The sequence below is a fragment of the Squalius cephalus genome (genome assembly GCF_949319135.1).
Source record: "Squalius cephalus genome assembly, chromosome: 21".
NCBI lineage: Eukaryota > Metazoa > Chordata > Actinopteri > Cypriniformes > Leuciscidae > Squalius > Squalius cephalus.
Genome location: NC_137142.1, coordinates 4,513,796 through 4,536,806, shown reverse-complemented (window position 1 = coordinate 4,536,806; position 23,011 = coordinate 4,513,796). Strand labels below are relative to the sequence as shown.

At 39.7% G+C, this 23,011-nt stretch overlaps 1 protein-coding gene across 1 annotated transcript in view; it reads right to left on the bottom strand.

The window, feature by feature from the left end:
* The window catches only part of LOC307149066 (exportin-5-like), a 58,252-nt gene that overhangs the window by 3,675 nt on the left and 31,566 nt on the right, over window positions 1–23,011 (bottom strand). Inside the window, exons 21-28 of the mRNA XM_079855099.1 lie at window positions 18,876–19,057; window positions 16,910–17,010; window positions 16,362–16,452; window positions 16,064–16,199; window positions 13,171–13,269; window positions 9,226–9,272; window positions 1,154–1,257; window positions 1,004–1,063 (exon numbers count right to left, since the gene is read on the bottom strand). Coding sequence (XP_079711225.1) covers window positions 1,004–1,063; window positions 1,154–1,257; window positions 9,226–9,272; window positions 13,171–13,269; window positions 16,064–16,199; window positions 16,362–16,452; window positions 16,910–17,010; window positions 18,876–19,057 — 820 coding nt within the window. The remainder of the gene's footprint in view (window positions 1–1,003; window positions 1,064–1,153; window positions 1,258–9,225; window positions 9,273–13,170; window positions 13,270–16,063; window positions 16,200–16,361; window positions 16,453–16,909; window positions 17,011–18,875; window positions 19,058–23,011) is intronic.

Genomic DNA, 23,011 nt, shown 5'->3' with positions numbered 1-23,011 from the left:
AAAAAGGTAATGTGACCGCTGTCATGAGGACTAGGGAGCCGAAGGAGGCGATCTAAGTTCGGTTCGGTTGCACATAAAAGCAACTCACACTCTGGTCCATACGTGTTCAGAAAGTAAAGTAACTAACTTGCGCATGTGTTTTAGCCGATGATGACATTATTAGTTCCAAAACACATATACAATTGTGAGTGTGCAGTAATCAGAGTTGCAAATCAAATGCTCGCAATCAGATGTCTCCCAAAGGCAGCAGAAGCCACCTTCAACGTGATGCAGTGTTGTTCACTCTGTAGCACATTATAGTACCAAATCAATTAAAAACACAAAGGCATGGAGAACTGCATTGTGATCTCCATCACTTAAACTGTGCATATTTGTGATGGCGCAAGATTAGCATAAATGGACCGGTTTTTGACAGAATCAAGTGAATCTAAAACTAGTTCAACATTTCGGGAACTAGTGAACACAAGGTGCTTCTTATCAGCAAAGTCTCCACAGGCATAACATTGAGGCAGGCAGGGGTTTCCAGAAGTGCTGTCCAAGCTCAGTAACACTTTAGTTTAGGGTCCAATTCTCACTATTAACTAGTTGCTTATTATCATGCATAATATTACTAGGATATTGGCTGTTTATTAGTACTCATAAAGCACATATTAATGCCTTATTCTGCATGACCTTATTCTACATCCCTTAATCCTAACCCAATACCTAAACTTAAGAACTATCTTATAACTATTAATAAGCAGTAATTAGGAGTTTATTGAGGCAACAGTCATAGTCCCTTCATAATCGGAAAACGTCTAGCAGAATAATCAGATCAGACCTGACATAAATTTATCCATTATGATACACCATGAGGGAAAAGTCTGATGTCTAGAACAAACATTGTCTCAAACACATTCGGAACAATGCAGTTTATTTAATTTTTACCATTAAGTGGTCAGACTTTAATTTCATTGGTGAATTTCCACCACAAGATACAGGGAGAATGTGATCATTAACTCACCATCTGCGTCCTCTTTGTTTGCAGATAACTTTGGACATTTTCTTGTAATGCAAGTCACACCTGAAAACACATTTACAAAGTTTTTCTTCTTTTGTATATGTAAAAAGTGAAGAAAACTTGAAATGCTTCACATGCATCAGGGAAACTCACTTATAAGGTCAATGACCTCTCGCGTGACCAACCGCAACAGCTGCTCCTCCACCATTTCCGGAGTCACATGGTTCTCCTCATAGGCCTCCTCCTCCTCCTGAGCACTAAAACATGAATAACACCATTATTAATAATAATATCAACTTGAGAACATACAGACATTCTATTTAAACATACATTAGTATGTTGCCATTCTCACGCCAATATCTAGTTCTGGCATGAAACTCTAGATGGTGCAGTTATCTACATAGCGCATCTGATTGGTTGCTGTTGTATCAGCGACTAATGAGCTGCGGCTCAAAATTCAGTATGCAGCGCGTTTTCAGAACGCATCTGGATTGAACATCTAAAATAAGTGATTTACATTTTATTCAACATCTCTATGCATATAGAGGGGTCCGGTTATTAATTCCCACATGGAGCAATCTTTACAAGTTTTAACTAGCTTTATGAATCACTGAAGGATATAGCAGGAGTGTTTACTGCATGCAGCAGCATTGTATGTTATTATGTTTTATATGCTGTTAGCGTGGAAAGGAAAGCAGTTATAAACATTTGCGATTTAAACGGTGTTCAATATCATAAATATGGTTAAATATCACCATATTTAGCGGTATAACTCTAATGACGCATCATTTTATTTGTTTTCATTAGCTATGCTAAATGTGTGAGGTTGATTCAGATGCTCGTTTTGCCTGAGTCACGCTAAAAGAAAAATCAATACAGTTAAACTAGCGTCATGTTTATAGTCTTGTGGAGTGATTTATTAAGCATAAGCTTGAGCGTTATGCAGTTGTGTCTGTGCAAAAGAAAATGGTCTATTGTTTGTATCTCTGTGAGTATATGCAGTCTAAACTATGTACGAGAAGGTTAAAGTAAAATAGCATTCACATTCAATGGGATTACATGTAAAAAAACATTCTTTTATTTTAAGGGTAATGTTTTCATTAGCTATGCTTAAGGTGGATGATGGCAATTTTCTTCTAGAAACAAACTTTGTTGTATTATTTTCATGTTATCACTGTGAAGCTGCTTTGATACAATCTGTATTGTAAAAAGCGCTATATATAAATAAAGTTGACTTGACTAAGTTAATAACTAATGATCTTTGCAACGGAAGTGAATCAATCAAAACTAACTTTAGCTGGACAATAACTTTATTCTAGAGCTGCTGTACAGCCCAAACAATCTCTGTTACTTTAATTTTCTTATTTTCAATGTAAAGCTGCTTTGAAACAATCTATATTGTTAAAAGCGCTATATAAACAAAGGTGACTTGACTCACAGCAATGTCTGTGAATGTATTCGCAGTAGCAAGTAGGGCTGTCAAAAAATAATTAAGTGTGCTTGCTGAAAGCAGCACACTTATTGTTCTTCTTAAGTTTTCTTCTTCTTCTTATTATTATTATTAAGTGTGCTTGCTGAAAGCAGCACACTTATTGTTCTTCTTAAGTTTTCTTCTTCTTCTTCTTCTTCTTCTTATTATTCCCGGTAGAGAAATTTTGGCCAGCTCCTGCGCCTAGGCCCTTTGAGACAGAGACACCGTTCCAACTTTAAAACGTCCGGTCAGTACTGGTGTAAGTTGCTAGCGAAGATGACATCACAAGTCTATGTCGTTCGTCCGCCATATTGGATTGAACAGAAAGCGAAACTAAAGTTTCACAGGTCACAAATTTGGTCCGATCTTCACGAAACTGGACGTACATGATCCTTGGACCAAGCCTCACAAAAGTTACTAGAAGGATTTTTGATTTTCGGAAGTGTTTGCCCATCACAGCCAAACGAAATCAGCGGCGTAGTCGCCAAAACAGGAAGTAGTTCATATTTCAGGAACGCTGTCACGTATCGAAACCAAACTTTGTACATTAACTCGAGACTCCAATGTGAGGATGCACAAGATCTGATTTTTTTTTAATTTTTTTTTATTTCAGGCTAATTGACAAACCCATTTACTTATGTCTATGCAAAAGATTTTCACCTCACACTTTTAATGTTAATGCATTTGGACAGTAGGTGGCACTGTTGTATTACATTTCACAGAGCTGCCAAGTCAGTGTATAGACTGCATTTATTTTTACTAGGTTTGTCTTAACAAATGCCTGAATTTCGTTTTTTAACTGTGTTTGTGCGCGCGGGAAATATGCTGCGCATAACAATAGAAAACAAGGAGAAACGCGCAGTCACATGCTCAAACAATCAACAACGTCGCTCTAGAGGTGCGTTTCATTTGACTGTAAGTGGACTTCACAGGTATTCCGCCATCTTAAGAGAGATTCCAATCCGAAGGTAGCGAACATGTTCAGTTCGAAGGGTACTGCGCACGGCATAGGGAATAAGGGAACATCAATACATCACTTCACAGAAAGTGGAGAGCGATGATCACCCAACTGTCATTTCGTGCACCACGTCATCACCAGTAAGAACGGACATAACTAACGTGTGTGTAAGTATTCATACATTTCACCATTGTTAAATGACAGTATTTTTAACGGTTATTGTTGTGAATATTACATATACTATTTTTGATGATTATAATTTACCTCAGTGAATGCAGCCAGCTTAGCTAGTTTGTGAAGTAAAGTGATTTTATTTTAGGTAGTTGTAAAATAGTGCAATATAATTGTAAATATATAATATAATAATACAAATTAAAATATGTAGTCCTATATTTATGTTATAATAATCTGCGCGACCCCGTAGTTTGATGACGTTTGCAGGGCGTTTCAAATGAGCGGTTATTGTCAGTGAAGTCCACTTCAACTGATATACCGTGCTCAGGGAGTAGGGGAGCAGTGAACACTGCGTATGGACCCTGTCGAATGCAATGCACCTTAGATGTGTAAAAACAAGTGGAAAGCGCGGGCGCGCCGCTGTCTCCTTTCGTGCTTGCTCTGCCGTGGCGTCTGTCGTTGCTATGCAAGTTATGCAACCATGAACTGCGCTCTCCATGATGACAAGGAAGTATCAGCAAAAGATTAATTGATTTCTAGCCCTTGCATTAGCTTTACTACTAGATATATTTATGGAGATGAAAAATAATAAGGCGCCCTGTACAGCTATGATCAGCTGTTCGGCCGAGCATTCAATGTTGTTACGCTGCGAGCTGATCAGTTGGTTCGTTGCTCTATCACTCGCACACCTTAAAGAGTAAATTGTTTTTTAGTGTTTCAATTTCGTGATTAAAATGACATAATTTGGAAGCGGATAATTTCTTCACAAACAGCTCATTATGACTCAATGTTAGAATGCTGCACCTACACTCGATAGTGTGAATAAGATCAGCGCAACGCAGACCACTGCATTGACAGCGTGAAACATATGATCTGTCTACAGCCAGGGATCAGCGGAAGACAGAAAATGCCGGTCCTGCGCTGATTGAGGAATTAAATTCGAAAATAAAAGACAGTTTAACATCTTTTTTCTCGCATCTCACATTTTTTCTCGCATCTATCCACTACCTGCTAAAGTTAGTGCACTGCACCCGAGCAAGCACACTTTGCAGTTCCTCCGGAAATGCATTTTTCTAGTTAGAATTTAGAATTTTCGTCAAAAACAAAACAAAAAAACAACAACACGCATTCGAATGCAAAAACTGCATTCGAATTTTTGGTGTGTCAAGAGGTGTGTGAGACATGATGATGACGTAACTGAAGCAGGTTTTTTTATGTTAACTTGTACAGTATACAGCGTGGTGCGGCTACCTTGTTTTTTTGATAAATGGTGGAAAAAGGCTTCCTGCTGACGAAACCCTCTCGGTTGGTGGCAAAAATCGTGCGGTATGTATTCACATATTGCGTGGCTGGCAAAGACATACTTGACCGTACCTGGCAGGCACATTGGTCAGAGCTGAGCGTGTGTTTTCATCAGCTGGATCAGTTTTATGCACTGTTGTAGCCTAATTTTCATTGCCTGCACATTGTCATTAAGGAAATTATATTTTATTTAAGAACAATTGTTTGAAAAGTTAATGCACTTTATAAAGTGAATGTCATTTAATTTCAATAAAATATGCAATGCTTGATTTGGTTTATATTTGTTTATTGTGCACGCTTGCGTCAACTTGTGGGCGTAGGAGACAATTCAGTACTTTTTTCCTTTAACATTACGTATTTCCTTTAGAATTTTAATATAATTTTATATTTAAGAAAGAAATTCAAATTGAGCTTTTCAGCCATTTTTACAGCCCTAGTAGCAAGTATCGGTACTTGCTCTGCAGCAGCTGGAGCGTAGCAGATCTATTCCCCTAAGACCAAATACATTAACATTGCCATATCCATTACCATGCCAATATCTACTAACATACCAATCTCCTGAGAGCTGTCATGACAGCTTGTCCTGGAGTACCACCAGCCCTGCACATTTTGTATGTCTCCTTATATCTGACACAGCCATTTCAGGTCTTGCAGTCTCGACTAATGAGCTCATGAGTTGAATCAGGTGTGATAGATGACGGAGACATACAAAATGTGCAGGGCTGGTGGTACTCTAGGACAGGTTTGAGAACCACTGCCTTATCGGCACTTTCTTAACATCTTGAGTGGGGGGTAGGGCTAATCACTTCATTGGGGTCATCAGGTGGGCACCCTCCTTCCTTGGTGTTTCGTTAATAGGCCCACGACACCTCCAAAGGGCTCAACAGCGACACCTGGCTTCCCAGGTGAGCTAACCCTCTGCTTTTACCCCTCTTGGTAGTTTTGTAGCCCATTTGGGATCCTTCCAATTTAGCCACAGCCAGTTGCTGCTTTGCTCAGCAGCCTCTGGCAGTGACCTAACAGCTTGTTGGAAGGCCTGTCATCTGGCTCCCAACCTCTTCCTTAGCCTGGTTGTTGCTGTTGCTACAAAACCTCTGCAACGAACCTCTACTGGGAGAAACTGGGTCCGCCTGCCCCGTTGTACTGCTTTGGCTGCAATGTCTGAGTACTTTAGCCTTTTACGTTCATTCGCTTCACCAATTGTAGCCTCCCATGGCATGCACTCCACAATAAACTGACTTTTGCCAGGTTGACCACAGGATCAGGTCCAGCCTTAGGTTAGTTGTGATTATCTCAGGTGGAAAACTGAGCTTCCAGTCAAGATCAACTTGTATTTTCCAGTTGTATTGCATTTTTGTAGTTGGCTTCACTGAAAGTTGTCCTGCACTTATGAAGGCGGTGGATTTTGAGAATCCATGCTTTGGAAAGAGGAAGGGTATTGGTGGTGGTTCTCCTACCTTTCAGGATAATCGCCAGTTATCTCAGTACCTGATTGTGCCCACAGGTGTAACGACCTTGGGAAAGACTGGTTTTGCAGCTGACGAGGATGTGCCTTAGTGTTGCAGGGGTTTGAAAGAGAGGACATAATGGATCTTCTCCAGTCCACTGGTTTAGATTCTTGGGTGTGGGAAGAACATTGTAGGCAGCTCTGATGTTGTAGCTCAGTCTGCATTTCCTTCCATCTCCCTAAGATCCTTACAGGTGAGCTTACGTTTCTCCAGGTTTTCCCAGTTAGTCCACTGTCCCTGTTTGAGACTGCCTTTGTGCATCTCTCTGCCTCTTCTTGCTGCTGGACCTTGGCTACTACCAGCTTTCTTCTCTGGGGAGATGTTGCCTTGTACCATTTGGGTCGACTTGTCCCGAGTCCAAAACCCCCTCTTCCCTGCTGCACCAGTCTTACAATGTCTCCATACCTGAGAGCAGATTTTGCTTGCTGTATGGCCTCAGTTGGGGTCCACTTCCTCCCAGTTGCCAGTCTGGGAGCAGTCGCTTGTATTATAGCATCTTGAGACTCGGTCAGTGTCATGTCCAGTCTCACTTTGGTGCATTTATATTCTTCAGAGATTATTATCCCATTAAGGCCGACATTACTGAGGCAACGTGGGATTCCAAGCCACTTCTTAATATAAGAACCGACTGTTCTCTCCAGCTTCTCGATTTTGGTAATAGGGACCTCGTTGACTGTTAGAGGCCACATCAGAAGGGGGAGCAATCCCCAAAATTGCAGGCACTACAGTTTCATCTTACCAGGAAGCAAGGTATTATTTATGCTTATAAGGCCTTTGATAGTTTCTTCCCTCAGTTGGTCACTCTGGTCAGAGTCCTTGAGAAAGCTAAAATACTGAACAGGTGCCCGTTTAATTTTTAAGGCCTAAATGCAGTGAATTTTGGATTGTACTTCAGTAACCGAAGCTGGCATGAGATAAACAACATACAGTGGGGAGAACAAGTATTTGATACACTGCCGATTTTGGAGGTTTTCCCACTTACAAAGCATGTAGAAGTCTGTAATTTTTATCATAGGTACTCTTCAACTGTGAGTGACGGAATCTAAAACAAAAATCCAGAAAATCACATTGTATGATTTTTAAGTAATTAATTTGCATTTTATTGCATGACATAAGTATTTGATACATCAGAAAAGCAGAACTTAATATTTGGTACAGAAACCTTTGTTTGCAATTACAGAGATCATATGTTTCCTGTAGTTCTTGACCAGGTTTGCACACACAGCAGCAGGGATTTTAGCCCACTCCTCCATACAGACCTTCTCCAGATCCTTCAGGTTTCGGGGCTGTCGCTGGGCAATACGGACTTTCACAGCTCCCTCCAAAGATTTTCTATTGGGTTCAGGTCTGGAGACTGGCTAGGCCACTCCAGGACCTTGAGATGCTTCTTACGGAGCCACTCCTTAGTTGCCCTGGCTGTGTGTTTCGGGTCGTTGTCATGCTGGAAGACCCAGCCACGACCCATCTTCAATGCTTTTACTGAGGAAAGTAGGTTGTTGGCCAAGATCTTGCGATACATGGCCCCATCCATCCTCCCCTCAATACGGTACAGTCGTCCTGTCCCCTTTGCAGAAAAGCATCCCCAAAGAATGATGTTTCCACCTCCATGCTTCACGGTTGGGATGGTGTTCTTGGGGTTGTACTCATCCTTCTTCTTCCTCCAAACACGGCGAGTGGAGTTTAGACCAAAAAGCTCTATTTTTGTCTCATCAGACCACATGACCTTCTCCCATTCCTCCTCTGGATCATCCAGATGGTCATTGGCAAACTTCAGACGGGCCTGGATATACGCTGGCTTGAGCAGGGGGACCTTGCGTGCGCTGCAGGATTTTAATTCATGACGGCGTAGTGTGTTACTAATGGTTTTCTTTGAGACTGTGGTGCCAGCTCTCTTCAGGTCATTGACCAGGTGCTGCCGTGTAGTTCTGGGCTGATCCCTCACCTTCCTCATGATCATTGATGCCCCACGAGGTGAGATCTTGCATGGTGCCCCAGACCGAGGGAGACTGACCGTCATCTTGAACTTCTTCCATTTTCTAATAATTGCGCCAACAGTTGTTGCCTTCTCACCAAGCTGCTTGCCTATTGTCCTGTAGCCCATCCCAGCCTTGTGCATGTCTACAATTTTATCCCTGATGTCCTTACACAGCTCTCTGGTCTTGGTCATTGTGGAGAGGTTGGAGTCTGTTTGATTGAGTGTGTGGACAGGTGTCTTTTATACAGGTAACGAGTTCAAACAGGTGCAGCTAATACAGGTAATGAGTGGAGAACAGGAGGGCTTCTAAAGAAAAACTAACAGGTCTGTGAGAGCCGGAATTCTTACTGGTTGGTAGGTGATCGAATACTTATGTCATGCAATAAAATGCTAATTAATTACTTAAAAATCATACAATGTGATTTTCTGGATTTTTGTTTTAGATTCCGTCACTCACAGTTGAAGAGTACCTATGATAAAAATGACAGACTTCTACACGCTTTGTAAGTGAGAAAACCTGCAAAATCAGCAGTGTATCAAATACTTGTTCTCCCCACTGTAAGTAACATGAAGTACGGAGACAAGCGACATGCAGCTACAAAGTCAAACACTGGTGATGTTAATGGATCTTCAGTCAGGTCTTCGGGAGAATAGAAAACTCATGTCAGTCTTATGCAACTGCAGCTTCTCTCTTTCAATCTCAACCACACACACCCGAGGCAGGGGTATCGCACAAAAAGTGTGAGAAGAAAGCGGTGTTAAAAGAACTGTAAAAGAACCGGTGGCCAGAACTGTACACAAATATTCATAGTATTATGCAACACTAAAATATCTTACCTCAGACTGGTCGTTTGGTTGATGATCTGCCACCGAAAGCTCAGTCTCTGTTTTCAAAAAATATGAGAGATAGCATTAGGCAAATCCTGTGCTACAAGCAATATTGGTTGTTTCAATTCATCCAAAATTACTAAAGGACGTAAAATAACAGTGAAGTGTCTGTGCAACCTTCAAACTTCATAGTAGGGGTGTGCAATATTGAAAACTATGTGCTAGAACCTTGGCCTATCATGGAAAGCTGATTCCTAAAAATGTGCATATTTTTTCTAGCAATTGTTAGTTTCACAGCAGCGCCAAATTAATTTTTCCATTAAGGGATGATTCTGCTCCCTTAAATTCTTTCCAGGAGCACCTTTATAAAGCAATTGTTCTTAACCTCATTAGAAGTATACATAATGTTTTATTTGAAATTCACTTTTAATTAATAAATTAAATTAGAAAACAAATGGCGCTTTTCCACTGCATGGTACGGCTCGGTACGGCTCACTTTTAGGGGGTTTTCCAGTGTGTACAGTACCTAGTACCTGGTACTTTATTTAGGACCACATTTGGATTTAGCGCAACTCATGATCAGTCTATAATCCCACCCACTTTGAAGCAGTATTAAACTGCAGTGGAAAAGCAAACCGAGCCAAAGTAAAGCGAGCAGAGTCGTATCATGAAGTAAAAAAGAGCCATAAGACACTATAGGGCTGTTACCAATCAAATTAAATCAGTATCAACAAAACATCTGTGCACAGCAGAGGAAGCACAGAAGCTGCATCTGAAGTGACATTTCGTTGTATTTTATACAGACTGTGGCACACAGAATGTAGCTTAGTGGTGGAATAAATGCATTTACACTGCAGTTACAATTGCAGATTTTTTTTTTGTATTGAAATATGAAACCATGAAATATGAAACTCCTTTCCTCTGAGAATAAGGAAGCCTGATTGAATCACGTATGTGCAACTGCACAAACCTATGGTGCTTCAGCCCGTCTTTTATAAGCGGGCTGAGAATTCCATTTTCTCATCATCTTTCTCCTTCAGCGCAAAAATGTTCTCTTTGCTGACTCCGAAGAAGACAAGATAAGAAGCCTTTCTGCTCACTGTCAAATCAAGCCCCAGCAGCGGATTAGCAGTGTTGACAGCTTGGTAAATGAGAACAGCGCTGACGGCACTGCAGCTGAGAACAGCACTGACAACTCAGCAGCTAAGAATGCCACTTCTCCCCTGCGGCTATCCGATGAGACTAATAGAGCATATTTCACTCTAAAAGAGCCGCGCCAAGAGTGTGGCACAATGAGCACTCTTGAATGAGCACTCAGGAGCCTGAGAGGAAGACACAATGGAGTCACAGGGCTGAGTGGACGGGACTAAGTGAGCTCATGCTGGTCCATATACTGCGTCCCTCACTCCCTGCAGCGAGGGGATTTCCCAGTGTTCTTCTCCCAGGAAGACCAGTGCCCTTGTCTGGTATGAGCGTTTTGGTCTCTAATAAGGGTTCCAGGGTGGAATTTGCCAATGACAATGGCAGCTTTAAATACAGAGGAGTGTTCGGACTTCATGAAGGACTCTGCTCCCTAACCCCTAAGGAGCCAGGTGATGTTAAGGGCCTGGCCTGAACTTGTTGGAAAATTTGGATTGGAGTGGTCGCCCTGGAAGTGCCTGCCCACAGCCACTTTGAGTAATGGGTCCTGCAGCCGAGGTGCCATCAGCCCAGCTCCCCGCCAGGAACCTACCCCATTTGTTCATGATGAACTTACCAGTTGTGATGCGCCCCCTACTCGGCCTGCGTCCACTCTTCTGCTTCACCCTTCCTCACTATTGTTGACAGCGTCGAAAGCTTACCCGCCTCCTCCGTCGCAGAACCTACTCTGTGGCCTGTCAAGCTGGCCTGTCTGTGGCTCTCCATGCGATGAGAGTCCTTCAAGTATTTCAAGCCAAACTCCTCCATGCTATTGATGAGTCATGCCCAGACCCTGCAGCTTTCAAGGAGCTGCGCAGCGCAACCAACTTCGCTATGTGCGCTACTAAGACAACAGCTCAGGCGATTAGCTGTGTGATGGCCTTTTTAGTGGTGCTCAAAGCGCCAGCTATGGTTAAACTTGGAGATCAAGGACTCCGCCAAGACAGCCCTTTTTGACTCCCCTGTCTTTCCCTCAGGCCTATTCGGTTCTGCACAGCTTTGCTGAGCGTTTCATGGTGGCTCGGAAGTTGTCTCAGGCTGTGCGCCATTTTTTACTGAAGCAGGCTATTCGCCCTAAGTCGTCATCGACTCAAGAGCACACCATCAAGCTCCCGCTTAGCATCAGCCCAATGTGGAACCCGAGGTGAAGCAGTGCTTCCACCCAGCTAAGTGCTACCCATTTAGAGCTGACCAAGTAGTCCTGATGTTTTGGGCAAAAGCAGGAGGGGGCTAAGTCCTGTCAAGGCCGGACTACCCCCCAAAGCGACCATGTTCACCTCCCAACCCCTGTTCAGTTCCGGGCATTGGAGACTGTGTGTTTGTTGTAAGCACTGGGCCAGGTTCCACTGAATCTTCACACACCCATGCAACCCGCCGCTGTTATTGCATACAAAATAAAAAACAAACACTTTTTAAAAAAAAGCACTTCTCTTCTCAATGAGTGAGAGTCAGCCCCGTGCCTCAGTGAAGTGATTTGCCGTCCTCATGCTTGGGAAGCCATCCCCGGTGTGTCAAGTTGGGTTCTGAATGTAATCAAATGAGGTTACTTGCTTCAATTCTATCGCAGACCTCCCTGCTTAGAGAGCTTGGTCCTCCGGTCCAAAGTAGAGAGCTTACTGGCAAAGGGGGCCATAGAGACAGTCCCACCAGCTCACAAAAGTGTGTGGATGCGGCCTTCTCCACACTGAGACAGAGGGGAGTGCGCATCCTGGATTACCTCTACGACTGGTTCGTTTTAGCCCAGTCGGAAGACAAGTTGAATACGCACAGGGTCCCTGCTCCTCAGTCATTTGGAATGCATGGGGTTCTCCTTTCCCAGGTGAAGGGAATGATTTGGCACCTCCAATCTAAGTTGTGGAGCCTCCATGTGTGGCCCCTCCACAGGAGCCTGTGTGCCTTCCTGCAAGGGTTTAGAGCATGATCTCAGAGGCTAGAGTCTGTCTACTAAATGTCTCTTAAGTGGTCTGTCTTCTCTGACTGGTGCACAATCTGGAATGAAGACCCCTCGTCTTATGGCATTTCTCTAGTGTTATCCTTCCTGCAGGAGCTGCTGGATAAGGGGCACACCCCTTCCACGCTCAAGGTCTATGTGGCTTCCATCGCAGTGAACCACGCTCTAGTGGCCGGTTGTAATACGGTTCTTGAAGGGGGGCATAAGGCTGAATCAAACCGCTTCGTCCCGTTACTATTCCGACATGGGACCTTTCCACAGTCCTCAGGGCTCTCTGAGGCCTGCCCTTAGAGCCGGTACAGTCGGCCGAGCTGCGGCCACTTTCGCTTAAGAATACCCTTTTGCAGGCTTTATCAACAGTCAAGCAAGTGAATGACTTGCAGGTGCACTCAGTGAGTGCAATTCAACAACAATTTTACAGTTTTTAGACACAATGAGAAAAGCAACATAAAATAATAATAATATAGACAAAGTCACAGTTGTGATATATAACAAAAAAACTATTTAAATGGCTCATTTAGCTATTTAAATATTGCTTTTTGTTTTGTTTTTTAGTTTCCAAAGAAAATTGTGTACAGCTAATACCAATGCAAATTTATAATATAGCCTATATAAAATAAATAAATATATATATATATTTCTTTTTTTTTTGTGGGTGGGTACCTGAAATATTTAAAATGAATCAATATCTAATCAAAAGCTTATGAATCGAATAGTAAAATCTGTATCAATACCAAGCCCTAATGCACACACACAAGTTTATGACAATAACAACAACGCCTGTATTTAAATGAGGCATTTATTGGGTGTGATGTGAAGTTTACCTGCAGTAGAAAGGCAAAAAATGGACCCAGCAAGGGACAGAGGAGGCTTTCATAGTACTCATGAGGACAGGACATGACCAGCTGCTTCATGAAGAGGCGTGAAAGACATTAAGGAAAACAAAAACAAACTGTACTTTGACAACAGTCAATGAGTCAGAGTCAATGACAACAGGAATCCAAATCTATTGACATTATTGATGCCACTTACATAATCCAAGGTTAGTATAAGTCTGAGAATGACAGATGGGTAACACTTTATAACAAGGGCACCTAAATAATCACCTACTAATACCTAAATGGATACTTAAAAATGAATCAAGACTGAAAAAGAGCTAACCCTAACTATGACCAGAGTCATATAGATTCATGCCCGAATAACGATTACCTTAGTACATATTTGAAAGTTTGAAAGTCACTTTTGCCATCTGGTGCTTTGTGACATGATTGTTTTGCATTAACCCTTAGGGGTCGACAAACGCACCAGCGCGTTTTGCTGGATTTCCTTCACATAGTAGCAAAATAGACTTAAAATACTCTGTAATTTATAGTCACACAGATAAAAGAAATATGAGTAAATATACTGTAAAAGGTCTAATTTTGTATGTGTACACTTACAATCAAAACAAAACATTGTGCTTTTTTTAAAATAAAGAAACTAAACAGGGTGTGCTTTCTGCTTCTACATCTCCGTGAACTTTTTTCCTGGAGCACGTCTCTAAACTGAAACAAAACTCAGCGAATAATTGTCACACAGACATGAGCAATATATCTTTACTTTCAGTGTCTACTTTTAAATGATCTAATTCAAACGAAAACAAATATTCTCTGTTTAAGTAATCCATATGAAACCAATGAGAGGTAGAGTTTTTCAAGCCTATGCTCATTATCTCTAATGTGACCACACCCACGTGCGCACAAGCGATTCACATGCTAATCGTCCACGTGAAGGAAAGCGGACCCGTTAATGCCTCAAAACACAGCATCAAACATCATTCCTCTGCTTTTCATCGAGTTTGGAGTACACGCTGTGAGTTTACCTTGGATTTACCTATCTTTTAAGAAAGATTTTTAAGGTAAGAAATGTATTCTCACTTATATTAGTTAGCGTGTTAATATTGCATAAACTTCACATTGTAGAACTGGTGCCAGACTAAAATTTATGAAATCGAAGGAAACGTTGAATATGAAATATAGACAGGTACACAACCTTTAAATGCTAAATAAATATACATGTACCACAAAAGGATGAAATAAAGCATGATATAAAAGTAGGCTAGTATAAGTGTTTACATTAACATGATGAATATTATAATGTTTAGACCAGTGTTTACTATGAAATACAGTGTTCGTGGATATCTGCTCAAACGTAGATGTTTATAATGTGCTAACAATAATGTTTCAATGTGAGGAGCGGCTCGATTGCTTCAGTATATTCCTCTGTAAGCGCTGTGAGTTCAAGCCAGGTTAATGCATTATTGTGTCATGACTTTACTTGAGGGTGCTAATAGTTAATTCACTATTAACTAAACATGTACTATCTACATTATGTACAATGTACATTAAACATGTACTAACATGTAGTTACGGTGGTCGTTATTCAGGTATGAATCAAAATGACACCAGTCAGTAGTTAAGGTTAGTTCTTTATTCATTCTTGATTAGAAGCTCATGGTGATATGTTAATTTAGGAAATAATAGATGATTATTTAGGTACCATTATTATTGTGTTACCGACAAAATTTACTTTTTAATATAGCTGCACGATTCTGGATAAATTGAGAATCACAATTTTTTTGTTTGAAATAGAGATCACGATTCTCCCACGATTCTGAAACAGACAATTAAACAAAATAACATGTCATTTATTAGTGGTTTTGACAAAATGTTAATTGCTGCAGTCTATTTAAAAAAAAAATTAATTAATTTGAATTAATATTTTTTTAACAATCAGTTTGAATTGATCCAATGATTCATTACTGGATGAATAAGCGTTTTGAATGAATGATTCAATGACAAATACATTGATACGATATTTATTAAAAAGTGTCAAGTTACTTTTGAAGAATAACAAATTTTAAGAATCTATTTAAGAATATGTTTAAGATCTGCTGATCCTACATGCTTTATAATATCACATGAAAAATTAAGGTGAACTACACTGTATTGGGCATTCAAGGTGAACATGATGGCATCAATTCACTGATTAGGAGTCAGCTGCAAGTCAGCAGTTGGTCTTTGACCTTCCTACTAAGAGTCAAACCAGGTGTGAATGTTTACATAACTTTAGTTCTTGTGACCATGTGATGTGGATACAACTCTGGAGTACCATTTGTTTTTGACTCAATCACATTATCACAGTCGGGGGTAATTATCTCTATTGTGTTTAGATGATTAAATTTAGTGGTCATCTCTAAGACTGTGTCTAAGGTCAACATTTTAAGAACTGCCCACTGAAATACCTATAAAGAAACCATGTAAAGTTCCGTTAGTTAGATTTTGGAAGAACTACAGCCACGTCAACGCGAAGTCCTCAATAAAGAATAACTTTGTTTGAACGTGATCCCAACTGTCTCCTGGTCTTGCGTTGATGAAAGAAAACTTTACAACACTTTCAAGTGGTGATTTAGAGCTCTATTTACTCTATTTAGACATCTGTGTTCATATCCAAACTATTAACTTAGTATTTCTGCGATTATTGTAACACAGAAATAATGATACTGTCTGCACTTAATCGTGCAGCTCTACTTTTTAGCATATTTACAGTAACTAATAGCAAAAAAAAAAAAAGAATTATATATATATATATATATATATATATATATATATATATATATATATATATATATATATATATATATATATATATATATATATATTTGATACAAAGGATATGGACTATGGGACGGAGCCTGTGGTCTGGAACACTGTCTAGATGGATGAAGATGGAACCAACAATCTGCTCTGCCAAGCCTTCTATTGCATAAAAGTCTTGTTGCAAGCAGGAGCCAACATTCCCAAGCAGTTGGTAACTAAAAAGAAAATGAGAAAAAGAGAAAAGGGTAAACAGGATTGGGAAAGTAGATTACACCATTTGAGAAGAGTTATTCTTTTATTGTTATTGGAGGAGAAATATTCTATTAAACAAAAAAAGAAAAAAAGAAAAATCAATCATTGAACTTGATTGTTCCAACCAGTTTCTGTAGAGTGAGGAGAAGAAGCCTAGCTCAACAATGTTTCTGTACAATGGAGCGTCATAGGAATCTAAAACTGGTTGAGGAATTCCTGTAGGAAACAACAGGAGTCATTTCTTTAAGATAACCAGGGTTTGGCTTTTAAAAGACAATTAATATTCAGTAATACCATCGATTCAATTGCACTGACACTAGCGGATGAGAACACAATTTGAATAATAATATTAAATAATAACTGAATAAATGACACTTTTCTTGTGTAGAGCTGCTTATACCTGAATTGAAATTGTTTCATAATTGATTAACTGCAACACTGACACCTTTACTGAACTAAACTGAATTAACACTGATGAGCTGAATAAATTACACTATTGTCTTTTGTAAAGCTGCTTTACAGCTCAACTGATGAAATCTGCAAAAGTAACTGTTATTTTCCTGTTTATTACTGTGAAGCTGCTATATAAAGTGTAATATAACTTGACTTAACCAGTAAAAGTAAAACCTAAATTATGGTGTTTGTATCAGGACAGGACAAAATAGAAACCTACCTAATTCAGAATTCTTCTCTATATCCATATCATCATAGAATCTAGTAAAGGTCTTGCTAAGCCGGTTGACGTTCTCTGGCAAGAACAAGCTGTTTTGGGTCCTGAAAGGATGAAGAACATGCAATTACTTACACTGTTATGACAGCTGAAAAACAGTACATATACACCAGGGTTTCTGCAGGTTTCAGTAACTCAAATTTAAGACCTTTTTAAGACATTTTAAGACCATAAAGATTGAAATTTAAGACCTACACAACGCATTATCCAAGTTAGATAGATAGTTACCTCGGGATCATTAGAGTATCTACTGTATCTATCTATCTAGGATTATCTGATGTGTGTGTGTGAGAGAGAGGGAGAGGTAGATATTTTTTTAATAGAAAATTGTACTTTTGCATATTATACTGTAAAAACACAATTCAAGATTCAAGAAGATTCAAGAACTTTATTTGCCATTTGTGCTTGCACACATAGGAACTCTTGTGCGGTTATTGCTCAAGAGTCAAGTCAGTTTAAAAAAACACACAAGGAAAACATAAATCTATCTATAAAACATATACATTGAAAATTGCACAAAACCCATTTAAAAAGTGTACATTTGCATTGTGAAATTACACCAGTATGTTGCATATTGCACAAGCCCCAGAGACAACATAATATAATACAATATGATATATTATACTACAAAGTTGCGTTATAAATAATTAAATAAATAAAATAAAATGCACAGGTATATTGCACAGACCCTGGATACAGTAATTCATTTTGTTTTGGCCAAGAGTCTCACTGTGGCTGGGAAAAAGCTGTTATAAAATCGTGTTCTATTTGTGATAATGCTGTCCGCTCGTCTGTGCCTGAGATTATATATACAGTTTTTGTGTGTGAGCAGGGAGTGAGCTGGATGTAGTGTGTTGATTATTATTATTGATATACAATTATTGTTGATTTTAGTTTATCATAGTTGATCATAACTAGAGAGGAAATGATGAGATGATTAAAGTGACCAAAATTATCACGGTTATCACAGAATCCTGTTCAAAAAGTACTAATACTACAGAATGAAGTCAATTCAACAAGTTTTATGTGGAAAAACAGCAAATAACAAATTGATTAGCATCAATATGCACTTTTTGTTTACGTAAACATTAAAATACCATTAAAAATGATGGCCAGATTTTAAAAGAGTGTCTTGCAACGTTATCTACTAACATGTACAAGTTCAAATAAAGTTTTGACAAAAAAGGTTTTATACAAAGATAAACCTCATATTTCAGCCTTTAAATAATTTTTTATAAAAAGAATGAGTCAAAAAAGATAAATTACTGACATTTACACATTAGCTTATATTTATTAGTAGTGTTTGGGTGCACCCCCATCCTTCATGTTGACTGAGCTTTCAATGTTGTTATGGAAAGGGGTGATTGGTTGGTTCCTGTCACATGACCTGAATGTTTGCGGCATTCTGAAAAGTTTAGATTTTTTTCATCTCGTTGCGCCTGGTAAAAAAATTAGCGCGTCGCTTCAATTATGAGCGTGCTTGCCACGCGCCTACATTTGAACAAACTTGAGCGCGCAAAAGACGCGATATGTGAACGGCCTCTGGCGAGCTAGCTCATATCAAGCCACGAGCTATTGGTAGCACGCGAGCGACGTGTTGGAGACCCCTGCTCTAGGGCTCCGCTTTGTAGGCTACAGCTCGATACTTTTTTGCTACTTTGTAATAACTTTCTGCGGCCAGCGTTTCTGGAAATAAACGAGGGTAAACACTTTTTTTAGACCTGACTAAATTAAATTTAAGACCTAGGATGAAAATCTGGCCGTTTTTAAGACTTTTTAAGGCCTTAAATTTCAGAATTTTAGACTTTTTAAGACCCCGCGGAAACCCTGATACACAAGCTAACATGATTATTTTCACATATCTAATGTCTTATTTGGAAGCAAAATTTCTAGAAATGACCTAATGTACCTGATGAGGGCCAAAAGGTTGGGCAGAAGGGCCTGCACCGGCTCTGCACAAGGGTTTCTGTAGATGGGGGTCCCATCAGAGGTAGTGCTGATCACAAAGCCGCCTGCTTTTGCCTCCTCAGGATCAGCAGGCCACCGAGCACGCTTCACAACTCCAAGCATGGTGTACACACAAAAACTAATCTGCCATAAAAGACACAAGCCAATCAAAGCCACTCATATCCACATCTATTAGACCAGTGTTTCCCAACCCTGTCCCTGGAAGCACACCAACACTACTCATTTTTAAACACATCTGTTTGAACTCATCAGTTCATTAGAAGAGTCTCCAAGACCAGAAATTAATGGGTAAGATTAAGCGTACTCCAATCAGGATTTTTGGGGTCGATCACCGACCTGGAAGCAGAATTGGCCGATATGATTACCGATACTGCTCACTGAAATAAAAAAATTCTATTCTATACAATTCTACTATTCCTAACAAAGTTTTTTAATTATAAAAAAAAAGAGATGAAGAGATGAGAAAGTATCATGAATTGACAACTCCTTATTTATTGGCAAGCAACATGTGCAACATATTCCATTCGTTCTCTAACAGGTGATTAGGAACAGCTTAGAGATGAACAAATACAGCATTATAGCAATAAATAATAACAATAAAAACCAGAAACTTTTTTATCAACAGAAAATAATCATATATAAAACATATCTTTACTGTATAAATTAAATATTGATTAATCCTACCAAATCTACTGAAGAGCAATGAGTGATTTTCTCTGTCTTTTGTTGTTTGATTTACATTATCAATTGACAGACAGCAGCAGATTTGCAGTCACTTTAAGACAGAATACACTGATCCAATATACTGTTACACATGCAACTTATTTACCAACAGTTTACGTACACTTAAAAGGGACCTATTATGCAAAATTCACTTGTACATGGTGTTTGAACATAAATGTGTCGGCAGTGTGTGTAAACAAACCACCCTATAATGGTAACAATCCACCCTCTCCTATTATAGGCAGTGTCTCAGAACAAGCTGTTTGCAGATTCTAGCATGTGAAGTCGCAAATGCGTAGGCCCCGCCCATGACTACTGACGGACTATAGTGAGCTGTACACAGTCAGCCATGTTTAGCTCCTCCCAGAGAATTTAACAGCAGCATTCAATTAAGAAATGTTTTCTTATTAAAGCTACTAAAGTAATTCAATCAAGAGCAGTGAGTGATTTTCTGTTTTTCTTTTGTTGTTTGATTTTTATTAAGAGAATATAGCAGTAGGTACTGTATATTACGCGGCTTTCAGTTTAAAGGAGACATATCATGCTTTTAAATCGTTCCTTTTTACATATAAATCATACATTTGTAGTCTATATAAAGCGGAACTGCAATGCTTGGGTCTGAATTCCTCATTATTATAGCTCCACAAGCCCCTCTTCTACCCCTTTTCTGATGTGCGTCTGAGAGCAACTCGTTTTGGTGCGGTCTCTTTAAATACAATTGAGTCACTTCATACCCCGCCCCCTCCCCAGGTTGTAGAGGTGACACTCGGTTCAACTCCACCCTGTTCGGCCATTTTTGTAGTTTGATAGCAGAGATACGATTATCTAGCGGCACAGAAACTTTTTATTCACACGTTATTAACAAAATGTCAACAACGGAAGACTTGTCCAGCCAGCCTTACATGTTCGAGCCAGAGTCGGAGCCGGAGCGAGATGAAAATGAAGACGACGAACCTGCAGAACAACGTCTTCATATGGATGTATCGCAATGGTGTGTTACTGTATTTACACATGAAACTTTGGTCTTCCGACCTTTTACCACCGTGTCGATTTATTTTGATTAATATGTGCGAGGGAGAGAGAGCAAGACAGCGTCTAAGTTAGTTTGGAGACGGTGTCTTGTTTACATTTTCGCCTGGCTCCGAAGAGAGAGAGAGAGTGCGTGCGCGCGACCGGGTCTCTCTCTCTCTGCTCGTTCTTTCAGTTAAACATACGCCCTGTCACAAGCGCAGCAGTTCATCAACATTAGACGGTGTAATGAAGCGTGTGGGTTACTACATCCAACAACCGAACATTTTAACTTACCCTCTCGTAACTTCTGCATCCTTTAGCTTGGACTACAAAATTGCAGCGAGAAATAAAAATGGCGGATTGCTGGAAGTGTTGGGCCGGGAGTCGATGTCCTTATTTGGCAGTTCCGCTACAAATACTGTGACGTAATAGTTCACAAAACGTCATAGATAACAGAAAAATTGGACCAGGTTGAAAAATAAGGCCAAAACAGAATATAAAGATATCAACGAAGCACCTGAAGAGAATAATTTCAACTTTTCTGTACTTCTAAACACTCCAAATATACAACAAAATGCATTTAAGGGCTAAAAAAGTGGATTTAGCATGATATGTCCCCTTTAATACACATATCTAATATACACGTTATCTCTTTATATGCTGTTTACGTTCACAGACATAACCGACTGTTTCTGTGAACTTTGTGTTTTTTACATAATCTTGTGTGTATTTTACAGTTAAAGCGCAATAAGACGTGAAAGAGAAATTAGTTTAATGCACACGGGATGCGCCGTATGACATCCAGCTCTCTCTGTGCCTGCTTCGGATGTGTGCGCTCAGAAAACCATATATCAGAAGTTTAGACTGATATGGCTTTAAAATGCATACAGATAATACACTTTCATGATGATAAATAACTGCAATGTCACATGAGCGTGACCACGAAAGAGATAATTAAAACCAAACTGATTTTTTAGTTTTTGGCAGAGACTAGTAATCCGAGGCAAGAGCTGCAAAGGCTCCGCCCTCTTCTGGAAAGCGGTGTTGGATGAGTCTGGAAAAACTTGAATTTTTGTTTTGTTTTTTGAAACTTGGGTTTACTCTTTACAAGAAACAATTCAAACTAAAAAAAGATTTTCACCAAAATTGGCTCACATCATCTTCAGACTATGGTGGCAAAAAGGTATTAAACGTACAGCATGTAATTTTTTTCGCCGCTAGGGGTTGCTAACCTCTTACAATAACAAAGGCGTAGTTTGATGATGCAACATTTGCTAAGAATTATCGATCTTGTCGTCAACGTCAAGCCAACCGATCTAATAATGTTTATGGATGAGTAAATACATTGATGTTTTTATCATGACTGTGATATGAAGCAGTTCGGGATTGCTAAGAGACAGCTATCAGCTCCACACGCAACGCGAGTCCCGCGGATATAAAAGGAATATGGACATTTCATTCTACCGAACTCCACGCAAGTGCAGAATTACAACTCACAGGTCAGTTTATTAGACAAATTAAACTTGTGAGGTAACGCAGCGCTGTTTCACTTGGTCTAACATTACACTATCACCAGTGGCGGCTGCTGGTCTTTCAAAGAGGGGAAGCTCATTTTCGGCCTACATCATAAAAATTGTCCATTTATTTATACGTAAATTCTGGCCAACGTTCCTTTTCAAGAAAATGCTCTGTGACCCTATATCGTTCCAACTAGGCGTCTTTTCCAGTGACTTGACCAGTGTCCTCTCGATGGCCAGCAGAGTTAGGTATAATTGTATAAATGTAATAATATAATAAAGGTATAAATAATAATATAATAAAGTATAAGAATAATACTACTAATAATATATAGGCTATTTTTAATTATTTTAATAATTGTTGTTTTAATTATTACTAATAATATTATAAAAAATATAATAGGATAAGTAATAATATAATAAAGGTATAAATGTATAATTGTGTGAAATGTATTATGAAAAATGGCTAGCAATTTCGACAAGCAAATACCAAGAAAGAGGTAGCAGCAGTTTGTCTTTTGACTATCACTTGAAAAATCCGCGATGGGACTGAGCTCGAATAGCTTCAGCGGCAGCGACTTTTTATTGTATGAAATCGCTGTCAATCAAAAGGAGATGCAGCCCCTCCAATCATCACGCGGAAGCCCGGCGTCCGGGCCAGCCCACTCCTCATTCACCCCCAGAGACGCTGAGCGTCCGTGGGTGGGACATAATCGCAGCATTTATCCAATGACCGTCTAGTTTCGAAGCGCTGAAAAAAACTGTTCAAAGACGCCCCATTGAAGTCACTGGACGCTGGGCTTCAACAGGGAAATGCACTGTCTGT